General features: G+C 38.1%; 1 protein-coding gene across 3 annotated transcripts in view; it reads right to left on the bottom strand.

Annotated features, from left to right (window-relative positions):
• CDH20 (cadherin 20) overlaps positions 1-16636 on the bottom strand; it is a 472975-nt gene that overhangs the window by 91329 nt on the left and 365010 nt on the right. For all 3 annotated transcript variants that reach the window (XM_089674847.1, XM_089674848.1, XM_089674849.1), the window contains 2 exons: positions 14461-14755; positions 3373-3492 (listed from right to left, as the gene is read on the bottom strand). In XM_089674847.1, coding sequence (XP_089530973.1) covers positions 3373-3492; positions 14461-14755 — 415 coding nt within the window. The remainder of the gene's footprint in view (positions 1-3372; positions 3493-14460; positions 14756-16636) is intronic.

The raw sequence follows: 16636 nt of genomic DNA, 5'->3' as shown, positions 1-16636 counted from the left end.
GACATGCTTTAAAATTGTGCATGCCCGTGCAATGGCGACAAAGTACATACATTTTTAATACCGATAGGCGATGCTTTAAAAGCCTTTACAGGTCACCAATTCATATTCACACAGGAGGTCTAGTGCTAGAATTACTGCCCTTGATCTGACATTCACATTGATACCTCACATCCATGGTACAATCTCTGTTTACATACCGTCATGGGACCAATTCTTGTGTTCGCCTTTGCGCACAAGTGCAGGAAAGGGGGAGGGGCAGGGGTGATTATTTTTTTACTCTGTCCCTTTTATTTTTGTTTTTGTTTGTCACTTTTATTGTTATCACAGGGAATGTAATATCCCCTGTGATAGCAATAGGCAGTTCCAGGTAAATCTGAGGTCTATTAGACTCTAGATCTCTCCTCTGTCCTTAAAACATCTGATTACACCAAGATCAGTGTGATCAGATGCTTTTCAAATTTAAAAATGGTGCTGTTAAAGTCCGGAGAAACGGAAATGATGAAATGCTTGTAGCTTCCAGTCTTTTAGACCATAGAGATGATTGGAGCTATTCTGGTCTCTGATCAGCTCTATGGTTAACCAGCGGAACTATCAGCTGCATTCTCAGATTCCCCTGTGGGATGAGAGAGGCCAAGAAAACAGTGGAAGGCGTCAGGAGGGGGAGATACATTGCTGGTCCTTGTTGGGCATATATGTAACAGCAGAGAACATAGGCATATGATGTATCAGGTCTGTGGACCAATATGAATGCAATTCAATCTTTTTTGTAATGCCCATGTTGAGGGTTAGGCCCCAAAAAAGTTTTAAATTCAGAAACCGTGATAGGTTTCCATGCAAAAGTTTCTGGCAAGAGCTGAATTGGGTGGGCGGCAATGTGTTGTTGTGCATATAAATTGCTTTGGCCCACAATCAATTGGTACAAATCTTCAGTGAAAACAGCAGAGGGAAAAAAATCTAGTGGTGTCTGCAAATGGGTCTACAAACACTGTACTAGTAATGGCGGTGATCAGCGACCTATAGCGTGAGTGCGATAGTTTGCAGGCAATCTAACGCTAGCTGACCCTGGCTGGGAGGGGTGCTTACAGATCCTGACGCTATCTGATGTCGCTAGTGGCACTAATACAGTGATCAGTGAAATATTCTATATACTGTACTGACACCGTATTAATGGCACTGGCTGGGTGACAGGGTGATCAAAGGGTTAATAGGGGCGATCAAAGAGTTATATGTGCTAATCTAACTGTGTATGTAAAATGTAGTGCTTTTACTCGATGCCGTGTTTGTTCTTCTCTCCCTGGACCGATGAGGGGTGGCAGTGGTGGGCGCAGGTGCGTTCACACCCCGAAACAGAATGCGACGTAAGATTACGTCACTTTGCACAGAGCCGCTGCTCATCCACAAAATGTGGGTAAACGGTCGGCAAGTAGTTTAAAAAAAACCATTTAACTTTTTTTTAATTCTCAATACGGTATTTTTTATTTTTTATTTTTTGGACACTTAATTATTTAAATTTAAAAAAAAAAAAACCTTTAACGGAATAGTACAATGTTACCATAGTTACATTGTACTACTGTGGTTGGGGGGGGGGGGGGTGATCAGGGATTTTTAATTTTTTTTTTTTACACTTTGTTTTGCAGGAGAAATAAAGATCATTTCTCCTGCAATGCAAAGCTTGCTGTGATGACCATAACTCATTCATGAACTGTCAGTTAGGTTTTTGACAACTCTAGATAGTGATCTGTGATTGGCTGGAGCTGGTCACATGGTAGAGTGTGCTGTGATTGGCCCCATGTATCATGTGACAGCTGTGGGCCAATCGCAGCTCACTAGGAACAGAAACAGAGATGCTATGAATCAGGCACGGTTTGGGCATCCCCCAGGCAAGCTCTTTAACCTCCTTGGCGGTATGATTCTTTCCGATTTTTTGTGCTGAAAGCGGTACCATTTTTTTGCATGGAAATATGTAGTTTTTTATTGTAGGCTGTAATTTTTAGGAATAACTCACTGAAATCTGTACGAACAAGAGTCTAGTAAACATCCCGGATATGATAAAACTTGAAATACAAAATCATAAATTATAATTTAATAAATAATCATAAAAAATAATAATAAATTTAATTAAATAATATCAAACCAAAAACACTGACATTTGAAATAGAGCGCCAAGTTCGCACATCGCTGAGCAAAAGTCGCAGAATCGTTTTCAGTGTCTGATGACGAATTTCCCCACGAATCATTATCACGCAATTCTGCAAGTGGTTCTGATTTACTATCGCTGTTCTCTAGCTAGTCTAAAACCAATTTTGACCTAAAGGGACACTTTTTGGACGCCATGGACTTTTCTAAGTTTCCAGGCAGAAAGAACAGTAAAAATGTAGGCAGGGCACAGGACAAAGCAGTAGGGACAAAATGTATGTGAAATGCATTGAAACAGCAATGTTTTACTATGTAATAATCATTTTCTAAAAAAATTACATTTTTTAAAAATTTCAAATTTGACGCCCGTATGTCCCGACGTCACAGGGACCGGAACACGGAAGCCGGATGCCGGCATTGGCCGGAGGAGATGGCCGGGGACGCTGCAGGGGACGCATCGCTGGAGCGAAGAACAAGGTAAGCTGCAGGGACTCCCTATGCAACCCTGCATGGTAAGCCCGAGTGTAGCTCGGTGTTACCACTTTTGGTACTGAAACTTTACCCCGAGCTACACTCGGGAATACCGCTAAGCATTACTAAAATAAATTCTCACAGCCAAATAAAATCATTGTTTTAGCTCTGGTACATGTTACCCATGGCAATGCTCAGCAACCTTTGCCATTTATTTGACAACCACTTGCCTATCAACCTAGAAAATTTCCATCACTTTTTTTTCAGCCTTTGGCTCTCATCGGCTTCAATGAGGTTTGGATTCAGTACTCAAATTTCAGTCAAAGAAAAACTGTAAATACAGCTTTTAGGTATTATTATGGCACAGATCAAAATGTAAATAGGTAATCATCCATGAGTCAAGGGCTGTCATGTCCCTTAACAGTAACATACAGAAATTTGTCCCCCAGGGATTTGTGGCTAAGAAAGATTTTGAGAACGTTATTGGTGTATGATTTATTATATGCCCAGAAATTAGGGGTACATTTTCAAACCAGAGTATGAAAATGCTTTTGTGGAGTGATTTTATGGATTTTGTACAATAAAATTAAATAATTTCTTATATATTGTTGTGGTGTTGGCTGCAGTAAAGTCCCATGGGTGACAGATCTTTGTATGAATAGGTATTTAATGTTCTATAGAGAAAAAAGTTTGAAAATGTATTCATCAACAAAAAACACTGTACCTTCTTCCAAACCAAACAATAAAAGTAAATTGCATCAATACCTGTTTTGGAGTCCACAGAGAAATATGGCTGCCCTTGGAGAATACTGTACACCACCCTTGCGCTACTCCCGTAGGTAGGATCATCTGCATCTGTTGCTGACACTTGGATAATAGAGGTACCTAACAAAAATAGAAAACAGTGACCTTTTTAAATTAGGAGCTCAAAATCTAATTTAGATTCTCCAATAATAAAAAAAAAAAAGCGTTCAAAGTTTGCATAATGACAGCAACACTAACTGTTTAACCACCTGTCAGTGGAAGATTAATTGCCAGGCACATCTTCCATTCCACTAATGTATCCCAGCAATATAATGAAGAAACAATTCTAAGAGATCAGCAGCACAAGACTATTAATGTTTCCCTGTCCCTTTACATATTGGATTTACTATTCATAGCCAATATGATCACTGTTTTAGCCACCTGTTCTCTATGCTAAAGAATCCCTTTAATTTCACTGCATCACTCTCTGTCTGGCTGTGTTATGAATGTAAATAGTCTTTTATTGTTATTATAATGAAGCTTTCTGCCACATGTCCTATCCTTGAGAAACCGGTGACAACTTTACAGCTTCGCATGATGAAATGTATGCTATATGAATCTGCTATTCATATACGACAATGAATAAAAATTCCTTAAATTCTCTAAAGTTGTTGCATTGTGACTTGTTTAATGTTATGCTTTTAATGCATCATGGGTAAAGAAGATTTGTACGGCTTTAATAAGACAAAGGAATAGCAGAGATATTCAAGGTGATAGGGTATGGTGGAGCAGTCTGGAAAAAACCTTGAATCCATAAGGTTTTGCCTATTTACAAATTTTCAATAGATTTTATTTATTGATATTCTGTTGGAATTTGCCAATTAACAAAGCTGGAAAACTGAAATTTATACAAAAATAGTGATGCATAGATAACATTTATTTACATATTATTTATCATTATTGTTTTTGTCTAGCATTATTTTCCAACCATTTACTGTCTTTTTTATTACAGCTCCATACCCATTGCTAGATTTGTCTCATCTTGAAGGTCCAGTTGCTGGACAGATTTATATACAAAGTGGTTCTAAAGTCAAAATAGTTTTTTACTTTAACCACTTATTCCTCGTTCACATATATTGTATGTGGTCTGAAACCGCTTAGTTTTAGTGTTGCAATTCTTCCTGTGAATTACATGTGGTTTGTTTGAACGCCTATGTGTTATTGATGCGATTTAGCAAGTGCTCTCAAAACACCTCTCATCATCTTCTATGCCAAAACTCATCTGCATTGCTCAGATCTGAACACTCATCCCAGAATATCACTGTACTCTATGGGATGCAAAATTGGAATGCATTGTTCCAAACTCGCAGAGGACTCTTTTTAAAAACATGCTCAAAACGCATTGCGTTTCCATCACATGTATGTGAAACACCTCCATAGGAACACAAGCTATCTGCCATGTCATGCAAATAAGTGTCTGTGAAAAAGAAAGACAATTCACATATATGTGAACCAAGCTCCAGAAGATTTGACCCCTTCTTGACCAGGGCATCTTTTTCTATAGGGCACTGTGCTAATTGAACTGGCAATTGCATGGTCATGGTCACGGTCAACATTGTACGCAAATTACATTGATATCATTTTATCAGAATATATCTTTTTTTCACAAATAGAGCTTTCTTTTGGTGGTATTTGATCACCAGAAGCGAATATAGCCTAATTATAGGCAGATAAGGAGGTGAGCTTACATCTGCACTAATTGGAGGATTCACAAACAGTCACGGATTCACTAACAGTCACGGATTGAAGATTAAATTAAGCACAGAATCACTATTTTTATGATTAATGGGACACTATTTTTGCACTTTATGAAATAATTATATATGAGTATTTATATATTTTTTATTTTTTACTATTAATGGTGTATAATTGGTTTAATTATTTATTTTATAATCACGGATACGTATTATTATTATGAATTATTGAGGTTTCTATTAGTGTATATTTTTTATATTAAGTTTACAATATATATGAATTTTTGGCTCATGGTATGAACACGGATTTAAATATTTTTGCAAATTAGATTATTTGTTTATACATGATTATTAATTTTGGGTATATAAAAGGGATTATAAGTACTGAAGAGATATTAATTAATAGGAGCGCAACACACTATGGTGAATTAATTTTTGTACACAGTGGTTGTTATGTGTTGGGTGTTTGCGATCTAGTAATATTTAGGACATATTTTGTCCAGATTTTTATTTTAGGGTGTTTATTTAGTAGTTTGGCTCACAAGTCATATAGATATTTGATCACCAGGTTTTTTAATTTTTTTATTATATAACCAATAAAGACTGAAAAAAACCCCCAATATTTTTTAACCTTCTGCTATAAAACATATCAAATAAAAAATAACAAATTCTAAATAAATTTAGGTTAAATGTATTCTGCTACATGTCTTTGGTAAAAAAAAATCCCAATAAGTGCATATTGATTGGTTTGTACAAAGGTTATAGTATCTACAAACAATGGTATACCTACAGTATATACTGGAATTCCTACTGATTTATTTTGTCTTATACTAGTAAAGGAGGTGATCAGCGATCAATATCATACATTATAGTGGGACAGTGATCGTGTGGTGGGCAATTTACAATGTGCCTTAGCACACAGGCACGTAAATAAGCGCCGTGTATTCCTCAGTATGAAAAAAATTGGAAAATCTGCATTTTTGGTCAGCAATTTGCGCCGCCTGTGTCAGTAATTTATGCGCAAATGAGCATAAATATTAATACATTTTTACCATTAGAAGTGTTCTTGTTAAATGATGGCTATATTACATTGGAGGGCAGGTGAAGAACATTATTCTTCTCCAAAAAATACCAAACCAGTTTATACTGTAGGTGAAGTTGCTGGTTATTTCCTGATGCTGCTAATCATCTTAGTATTTTAGGCTATAGCTTTTAATTACCTTCCCATAAATCCGTCAAGGAATGCTAATTAAAATCAATATATTCCCAGCAATTAATAAATGATGCTATAGCTAGAATTAGTGATTGCAAAGAGACTAATGTGCACACTTTCCAGCTATGCTGTTCTGGCACTTTCTGCACCCAAGTGTCAGGAATGGAATCGCTCCAAAGAATTGGCTTATCAAAGGAACATTTTGCATTATATCAGCCAGCCTTTGTTTATTCCAAACATCCAATCAATTACAGAACAATTATGAATTTTGATAATCATCTGATAGCTGACCCAACAATAGTGCCACTCAGCAAAAAAAAAACCCAACCTCACTTTTCGACAATTCAAGTTTCTCCTGCAGATTACAACCAAGGCTAAACGGACAACTGCTAAGTCCTGGAAGTCCCCTCATCTTAGCATTCTGGAAACCAAGAACAGAGTAACCCAGGCCATGATCCACGCTAAAATAGAGGCAGTTTACCTGGATAGAGTTCATAAATTCGAACGACTCTGGAGCCCCTGTGTTGCACACTACCTCCCATCCAACTTTGATGAGTCCCTCTTACTCCCATGATGTCCCATCTATGCATGGGCTTGAAATATTATTATAGCTTACCCTGACCCCCTACCCTCCTTGGGATTCTCCACTTTTATCTACTCCTCTCCCTCTCCCCCTTTTTCTTATCTATCTCTTTTCTTCTGTCTCTATCCACTTAATCCACTACCATTGTGATGTTGGCATTGTCGGTTATTGTTGGCTCCCCCCCCCTCTCTTTTTTGTAGTTCTCTGCTACATGGACATATCACTGCGCTGTCGCATACCACTACAGAATCTCCTTTTATCTCCACCCACATTATTGGGGTCTTGACGCTCAACCACTATCTACCCTGTTGACCCTAAATCAATAGATTGTACAATTATAGTCCCAATAACCTACCTCTTCTTATATATTATTACTCTACGCTATACACTTATGATACCTTGCTTTATGATGTTACCGCATGTTCCTGTTGTATCCTTCTGTCCCATGTACCCACATGTGGGCTTTCAGATGAACCTTTTCTACTAGGCAATACATGTACTTGTCCATGTCTAATGTGACTTACTCCTGTACACAATGCCTACTTTTCTAAATTTAATAAAAAGTTTGAACAAGAGCAATTGAAATGACGTTTCTATTCTAGTAAAATTATGTTTAAAACAAATATTTTCCAATAGTGTATACAGTATTAAAATAACTTCTTTAATTAGTGAAATCCAGAGGGCCTGCATTTTTAAGAGATCAGTCAGCTCAAACGTAATATCACAGTTTTTGATAGATGTTGGAGTGCATATCGTACATCTAGTACAACTACCTAGTGTTTATTTCAGAGGTTAAAAAGCTACGATTAGTTCTAGGACTCATTCAACTCATGCAAACCCTTAGGCTCTAAGAACACTGGCTGAAAAATTACTGCTTCTACAGGAGTTTTGTGTTTTGCCTGTAGAAGGAGCTCAGTGTTATTCTATATGTCCCTGTGCATTAGGACGATTAGAGGCATATTTTAAGCTCAACATTTAGAGGCACAAAAAAAACGCTTCTGGTTTGAATTTTTGATTGGAGCTTTCTGACAGAAAAAATGCTAAACTCGCCTAAACTGTATATAAAAATGTTCTATATCAGCGTTTTTTTTCTTCCAAGGGAACTAGAGTTTTTTAAATGAATAAATGTATACCCTTCTCCTTTACACCCCTCAAAAAGTCATACTTCCTCCCTAGAAAGTGCAATATTATATATAACCTTTTTGTGATATATTACAATAAAATAAACTAAATTAAAACATAAAGTGTTCAAATAAAAATCACAAAAATCCAAAAAACCAAAGAGTGTCCAAAAAAAATATCCAAAAAAAGTCCAATGTCCAAAAAATCCCAAATTTTCAAACTTTTTCATCAAATAAAAGGATTGACTCCTATTCCATCCAGTAAGAACCTCAAAATAAAAAGATACAAAATCTAGTGCATTACCATAGTAAAATAAAGTAATCACCCAGTGCAACTCTCAATATAGTGTAAAAATGATATATATATTTATATAATAAATGAATTAATTAAAAATTCTTTCTTATAGTGCGCATAATCACACAAAGCTGTGAACACTCAGTGATCACTACAACTCTGTGCACACCATCAACCAGCACACAATAGTACTAAATACTATTACCCTCTGTGCGTATTGAAAAGCTTTGACAATACTATGGATCAGAAATCCTCCATACTCTCTTCAAAGACATTTTTCCAAGGTCCTCAGAAAGATAACAATGGTCTCAGGACTGATATTCAAAGCATAGGGATAGAAGTCTGAAGGGATCGAAGTCCGGAAGTGACGAAACGCGTTAGAGGGAGTGACGTCAAGACGCACGCACGCAGACCGGAAGTGTCGCCGCGGCCATTTTGTTGGTTATCCACACATGGTTTTCTACATTGTTTGGTGGAAATCGCCTAGAGCCATGTCTGGAGCTGAAATGTCTATGTTTTAAATGTTAGTGATTAATAAATCTATCCCTATGCTTTGAAAAGCAGTCCTGAGACCATTATTATCTTTCTGAGGACCTTGGAAAAATGCCTTTGAAAAGAGTATGGAGGATTTCTGATCCATAGTATTGTCAAAGCTTTTCAATACTCACAGAGGGTAATAGTATTTAGTACTATTGTGCGCTGGTTGATGGTGTGCACAGAGTTGTAGTTATCACTGAGTGTTCACAGCTGATTTGTGTGATTATGCGCACTATAAGAAAGAATTTTTAATTCATTTATTATATAAATATGTATATAATTTTTACACTATATTGAGAGTTGCACTGGGTGATTACTTTATTTTACTATGGTAATGCACTAGATTTTGTATCTTTTTATTTTGAGGTTCTTACTGGATGGAATAGGAGTCAATCCTTTTATTTGATGAAAAAGTTTGAAAATTTGGGATTTTTTGGACATTGGACTTTTTTTGGATATTTTTTTTGGACACTTTTTGGTTTTTTGGATTTTTGTGATTTTTATGTGAACACTTTATGTTTTAATTTAGTTTATTTTATTGTAATATATCACAAAAAGGTTATATATAATAGAGTTTTTTAAAGCCCAGTGTGCATGGAGTCTTATTGTTGATGTGTGTATATTTTTTTTCCAGACAGTACACCTTGATATGTGCCTGATGTATGGTACTTCTACTGAAATAGAAGCACTGCAAACTGTTCAGCCCAAGCTATATCGTCATAGGAAGATACAGCATAAGGAGCTTTTTTACACTTTTGATTCAGCAAAACATAATTTCTACCAGGGGCGGACTGACCATTTGGAAACTCGGACACTGCCCGAGGGACCGGAGTCAGTAGGGGGCCCCATGAGATGCCCCCTTTCTCTATTTGTACTGGTCATCATTGTTACTCAGAAAACAAAAGGAAATCCAGATTTTTAAGTTTGTCACCAGTACAATAGGTGAAGGTATATTTTCCAATGACTGAATGTGTTCTAGTGCCTAAAGAGAGAAATTCCTCTCTCTTGGAATATTTTTTTAAACTCCCTCTTACATCTTGAAAGAAAATCTCCCCAACAATACCACCAAAAAATACCTTAATACCTCTTTTCTATTCTCTTCAAAATTAATGAACAAAAAAAGTTTTGGTTATACATAAACTCTAAAATGTCTACAGACATTTGGGAAAAATCCTCCAATGTGGCCAGTTATGGCCCCAGCAGGGACGGACTGACCATTTGGAAACTCGGGAACTGCCCAAGGGCCCGGGGTCAGTAGGGGGCCCCATGAGATGCCCCTGGTACCTTTTTCATAGGCTTTTTTGAGTTTGGGCAAGGACACGGGGGCCCCATGATCTCCTATTGCCTGGGGAACCCATTAGTTGTCAGTCCGCCCCTGATTTCTACTTTTAGAATAAAAGTGAGAAGTGGTTTATCTGAATCTTATCTGAATCACTCAGTGCATACAGTCCAAACACTCATTTGTAAGGAATACACAGTACGTTGCTGCAATTGGCTATATTTCATCACAAAAGTTTGTCTAGTTTTAATATTTTTAAGAACCAGACACTAAAAGATGTAACGTTGGAGCACAATGCAAATAATAGAGAAATGTAAAAACACGCAAAAGAAAAACCATTGGGACTAGCATGATGCAGAAACAATAAAAGATAATTCCCCTTCCTTCTATTTAATTAAAATAACACTGCCAACATCTTTCAAAAACTCTTTAGAAATAGGTATTCCTAAGCAGGGTGATTTCTTAATTGTTTGTTAAAAAGCTGAAAAATTAACCCAGAACAGCTTTATGAATATGGCAGTATCTCTTTTGGCTGTACTTCTCCTGTAGATCACAGAAGTGCAGTTCGTTCTGCACTCCTGTGACCAGTTTTCAGCCTTTTAGCACACAGTCAGCTGACGTCACAGAGTCGGTTCAGGCTTGGGAAAGATCAGGACCATATAGCCAGGATCCACCGAGGAGCCTGGACCGGCATCTGGCTCAGGCTCTTAGCAAGACTCAGAGGCTGAGCCAGCCACTCCAATTCCTTTCACCGCCCGATGCTCCAGTGAGCACTGCAGGGGCAAAGCAGAGAGTGCTGACTGACAGTCAGTACTCTCCGCTCAAAATGGCAGGGAGAACTGCATGATCAGCGGTGTCTAATTTTCTCAGCCTAAGAGCTGTTGAGGGATAGATGCAGCATCAAATAAATGCTGCATCCACTTAGATAAGTATGATTAAAAAAACATAATCTCATGCTTCTTTTAATATTTCCTATAGCCAGGTGCTTGAATAAGAATGGAGAGTGAGAGAAACACTGCCTGCAGCTGTTCTCTGTAGCTACTGTCCTAAGGTGCTGAAGTGGTTAACAGCTATATCAGCAAGTGGAGGGAACTGCTGAGCAGGATGAGTTCTATAAACTGAGTCAGACAGCAATGGACTGTGGGAACTGTAGTCCAGAGGAGAGAGACTTTACTGTACACAGGAGCTTTTGAACTGAATTTCCCAGAGAGAGATTGCCAAGAGAAGGGGAAAGAGCTGCATTTTCTCTAGCTGTACAGGACACAGCTTATTCTTGCCATGAGGGAGACCAGAGGGTTCACATCCTAGTGCAGTGTGCACCATCACTGCTACATGTCAGCGGCCTGAGCAGGATTGAGAGCACTGACTTTGGGAGTGCTGAAAGGCAGAGTTACCTGGGTGCAGAGCAGAGAGCAGACACATTGCTGTGTGTGACCAAGTGATAAGCTGCAATATCACTAGGACTGGTGAGCTGCTGCTGTGGGGATTTACTATCTGCTGCTAGAGAGAGGCTGAGTCCTTTAGGAACTGACCATACAGCCATCTAGTAGCCTTACTGTCATCTGCAGGCTTGACTGGGATGATTCTCCTGTACACCAATGGTACAACTGGGCCCCAATGCTAGCTGGCTAAAGAGTCAGGGCTAAGAACTATCCCTTTACAGCTGCCATAACTTCACCTATTGCTTATGCTAAAAGATACCACTCAGGGGACATTGCACCATATCCTATCCATTCTCCTAGAGTTCATTCTAGACTAGTTATAGTTTTTATTCACATTGCAGTTAATGCTTATATGCACTGCTTATTGCTGATTTTGCTACTTTGAGTTACTCCAACTTTAGTGGTCTGATGCCTCAAACATTGTAAGTACAGAAAAAAAAGTTATTTGACAGACAGAGTTTTAACCAATTGTATGTAAAGAGTGAGAACATTTTGTAAAAAGAAAATATCTGACTATATACTGTATATATTGTATAGATGTGTGTACACCCTGTTCCAAATTATTATGCAAATTCTATTTAAGTGTCACAAAGATTAAATATTTTGTTTTTCAGTTTAACTCATGGATGGCATTGTGTGTCAGGGCTCTTTTGATCACTGAAAACAATCTCGGACACTGTGATAATTAGATTGGCAGGTGAGCCCAATTTAAGGAAAAACTACTAAAGGAGGGTGTTCCACATTATTTAGCAGAGCACCATTTTCAAGCAATATGGGGAAGAAAAGGGATCTCTCTGCTGCCGAAAAGAGTGAAATAGTTCAATGCCTTGGACAAGGTATGAAAACATTAGATATTTCACGAAAACTTAAGCGTGATCATCGCACTACTAAGAGATTTGTGGCTGATTCACAGCACAGACGGGTTTCTGCAGATAAAGGCACATTGAGGAAGATTTCTGCCAGATCCATGCATCGGATCAAGAGAGCAGCTGCTAAAATACCATTACACAGCAGCAAACAGATATTTGAAGCTGCTGGTGCCTCTGGAGTCCCATGGACATCAAGGTGTAGAGTCCTCCAGAGTCTTGCAACTGTGCATAAACTTTCTATTCGGCCACCACCAACCAATGCTCACAAGCAGAAATGGCTGCATTGGGCAGAAAAATACATGAAGACTAATTTTCAAACAGTCCTGTTCACTGATGAGTGCCATGCAACCCTGAATGGTCCAGATGGATGGAGTAGTGGATGGTTGGTGGACGGCCACCCTGTTCCAACAAGGCTGCGATGTCAGCAAGGCGGTGGTAGAGTCATGTTTTGGTCCGGAATCATGGGAACAGAGCGGGTCGGCCCCTTTAGAGCCCCTGAAGGTGTAAAGATGACCTCTGCAAAGTATGTGGAGTTTATGACTGACCACTTTCTTCCTGGTACAGAAGAAAGAACTATGCTTTCTGTAATAAAATCATCTTCATGCATGACAATGCACCATCTCATGCTGCAAAGAATACCTCTGCTTCAATGGCTGCTATGGGGATAAAAGGAGAGAAAGTCAAGATGTGGCCTCCATCCTCCCCTGACCTCATCCTATTGAGAACCTTTGGAGCATCCTCAAGCAAAAGATCTATGAGGGTGGGAGGCAGTTTACATCCAAACAGCAGCTCTGGGAGGTTATTCTGACATCTTGCAAACAAATTCAAGCAGAAACTGTCCAAAAACTCACAAGTTCAATGGATGCAAGACTTGTGAAGCTGCTATCAAATAAGGGGTCCTATGTTAAAATGTAACGTGACCTGTTAAAATGTTTAAAAAGTTAAAATGTTGTTAAAAGTTTGATTGAAATAGATTTTGATTTCAGTAAATATGCTGCAAACACAACAAATGACAATTTTCAGTTCTTTACAACCTATAAAGTGTTTTGAAACTTACTGTGCATAATTATTTGGAACAGTGCATTGTAAGTTTTTTATGTTTCAAAAAAATCCTGTTATCATTAGGAGGTTTGTTCAATAAAATGTGAATTGTACTCTTAATAGTTGATAACATGAGAATTATGCTTACTGTTATTTACATCAATTATTTAGGTAAATGAGAAAAATATCATTTGCATAATAATTTGGAACAGGGTATATATGTTATACATTGTACAGATGTATATATTATAAAATAAAGGATTGGGATGTGTTCATTGTACATGTTGAGTCTGTTTGAAAAATCATAATGTCCCTATACCCACATTCAGTCCTTTCTGCATCCATATACAGTATCCTTCATTCACATTTATGTTACTACTGCACTTCCTCACCCACCAACACCCAAGCTACATTTGAAGAGACCGTGGGGTTGATATTCTAAAGCTAAATAGGCTGTTCATTTTGCAAGGGAATTTGCCCCAGAGCTTACTGAATGCGATGAAGTTTCACTTTGCAAAAAATACACAATTGTGTAATTAAAAAAAAAAAACTTTGCTTGTACATAATTGAATGATGAAAGTCAGCAGAACTTCACCTCATTCCGTAAGCTCTGATGCAAATTCCTTTAGGAAGTGCAACTCCCCCTGCAAAGTGAACAGCCTATTTATCTTTAGTAAATCAACCCCTGTATCTATGACAGTCCCTTCAAAGTTGAGCAGATGAAGGAAATAACTATTGGACAAAAGTTTCCACCTTTGAAACCTAAATATCCAGCCCAGGACCCCCCCCCCCCCCCCCGAACACCGATTCCTGTTATTGAATACATCTGGACTGGATTTTTTTTTTTACATAATATATCCCTACAAACACCATATAACTGTTACATCAGTGGCCAAAACATGGGGACGTTGCACAAATATATATATAAATATAATATATACAAAATATAGAGACGCTAATTGTTTATATACTTACCAACAGGGGACATTTCTGGTACAGAAGCTGTGTAGGGTCCATCAAGGAATTTGGGTTCATTGTCATTGATATCTTGAATTTTAATGATAAATTGTGATTCTGGCTCCATGGGGTTGCTAGTCCTTCTATCCAGAGCCTGGGCTTTGAGAGTATATTGGGCCCTCTCTTCCCGATCCAGTGGCTGTATTGCATGAATGTCACCTGTAGTGTCATCAATAGTAAACATGGTTCCTGCCCCTTCACCATTCAGAATATATTTTATTGAGCCATCACCTTCATCCATGTCTGAGTGAAGCTAAAAAAAGGAAATTTCAGTCAACTTTAAGCAAACGTGTACTTTTCCCACACACATGTAACATGTTTATTTTACAGGAGGCACAATAAGCATCCTTTATTTCCTTTATTTCTACTTGGAGAAATATCTTCTTCTAGTACTTTTAGGTTTGGGCAAAAATTTAAACTCTGTCCTCACTCCCTACAATGCTTTGCTTGGTGCCTAAACAGCCATTTTCCAGGGCTAAGTGCTGTCATAGGGCAGCAGTGGGGTGGAGTGAACAAGCTTTGAATATGTTTCACCATTCTCTGAAAGTTAGAACCTACACGAAATTCCAGTTTGCTTACTATGGCAAAAGTAACATTGGTGAACATTACATAGTTTTCATTGCCTGTAGTACAGATTATAAGATTGGGAGGTCAAATATAGCAAACTATACACCATACAATTTTAATAAACACTAGTTGTCTACATGGCCATAAGTATTTAGTGGTGTTGGTGCTATGTGTCTGTTTTTTTTTTTTTCTTCATGATTTAAAGAATTTGCACACCCAATATTTCATATTCCTAATATGTGCTTGCTGTACCATGTACTTGTATGAAAAGGTATCCTGTTCTCTTTGTATTGCTTTCCTTGTGTGAAATACCTGGTGTGCCTGCCAGTCCCTCTGCTTTCCTATGAAAAACCGACCACACAAAGCAGGAGAACACACCGTGGTCAGTGGTCTAGCTGAGCTCCTCCAATGATCAGACATCTGCTGACACCACCCCCTACACACAGCCTTTCATTGGGAAGATGCTGATTTTTGTCCTCCCCCAGCTATGATGCAACTGAAAACAGAGATAATGTTCTCTTTTGCAACTTAGAACAGAGAGAATAAAAAAGGGATACAAATGTATTAATACTGTTTTTTATATTTATACACAAATGTTTTGCCTTGCATTTCTGTTTTATACTGAAGGTGAGGGTTTACAATCACTTTAACGTAGACCTTGCACTCCTGCTTTTGCAGTGTCCCACCCCCCACTTGTCTTAAACTGCTGCAAAAAAACCCACACCTATCACCTATCATCTAGCTTACCTCTGATTTCCATACTACAGGGAGTCATGACACCATCCTTCCGATGAGAGCTCCGGGGACTGCCAAGTAGGCCAAATCTTGCAAGATAATGCTTACAGCACAGTGCTTTTCTTTAGATATGGGATAATTAGCATTTCCAGGGTTCGCATACTTAGGGCCCTCACCCTAACGATGGTAACATCACCCAAACCTAGGCACTGTGGGCAGAAGCGGTGAGTAAAGTATACCACTTGCCCTCCGGACGATTTACCCCCCTTCCTGACCAGGTAATTTTTTGTGATATGACACTGTGTTACTTTAACTGACAATTGCACGGTCATGCAATGCTGCACATAAATTAAATTTATGTCCTTTTTTTCCCACAAATAGAGCTTTCTTTCGGTGGTATTTGATTGCCTCTGCATTTTTATTTTTTGTGCTATAGACAAAAAAACACCGACAATTTTGAGAAAGAAAATATATTTTTGACTTTTTGCTATAAAACATGTCCAATAAAATATTAAAAACGTCAAATTTCTTCATAAATGTAGGCCAAAATGTATTCTGCTACATGTCTTTGCTAAAAAAATCCTAATACAAGTCAATTAATTGGTTTACATGAAAGTTATAGTGTCTACAAATGGCAGTATATATACTGCGTGACTGCGGCGGACATTCTGACTCTAGGTGCGAACTGACTAACTGCCACTGACATCCCCAGTGACACTAATACAGTGATCAGTGCTAATGAAAAGTACTGACACTGTACTAATGACACTGGATAGGAAGGTGTTAACATCTGGGGTGATCAAAGGGTTAACTGTGTGCTGTGTGTGTTTTA

Source organism: Staurois parvus, unplaced genomic scaffold, assembly GCF_062004578.1.
Source record: "Staurois parvus isolate SC_StPar_1 unplaced genomic scaffold, SC_StPar_1.0 ptg000153l, whole genome shotgun sequence".
In the NCBI taxonomy this organism is placed as follows: Eukaryota; Metazoa; Chordata; class Amphibia; order Anura; family Ranidae; genus Staurois; species Staurois parvus.
The sequence above is the reverse complement of the archived record's forward strand: the minus strand, read 5'-3'. Positions and strand labels throughout refer to the sequence as shown.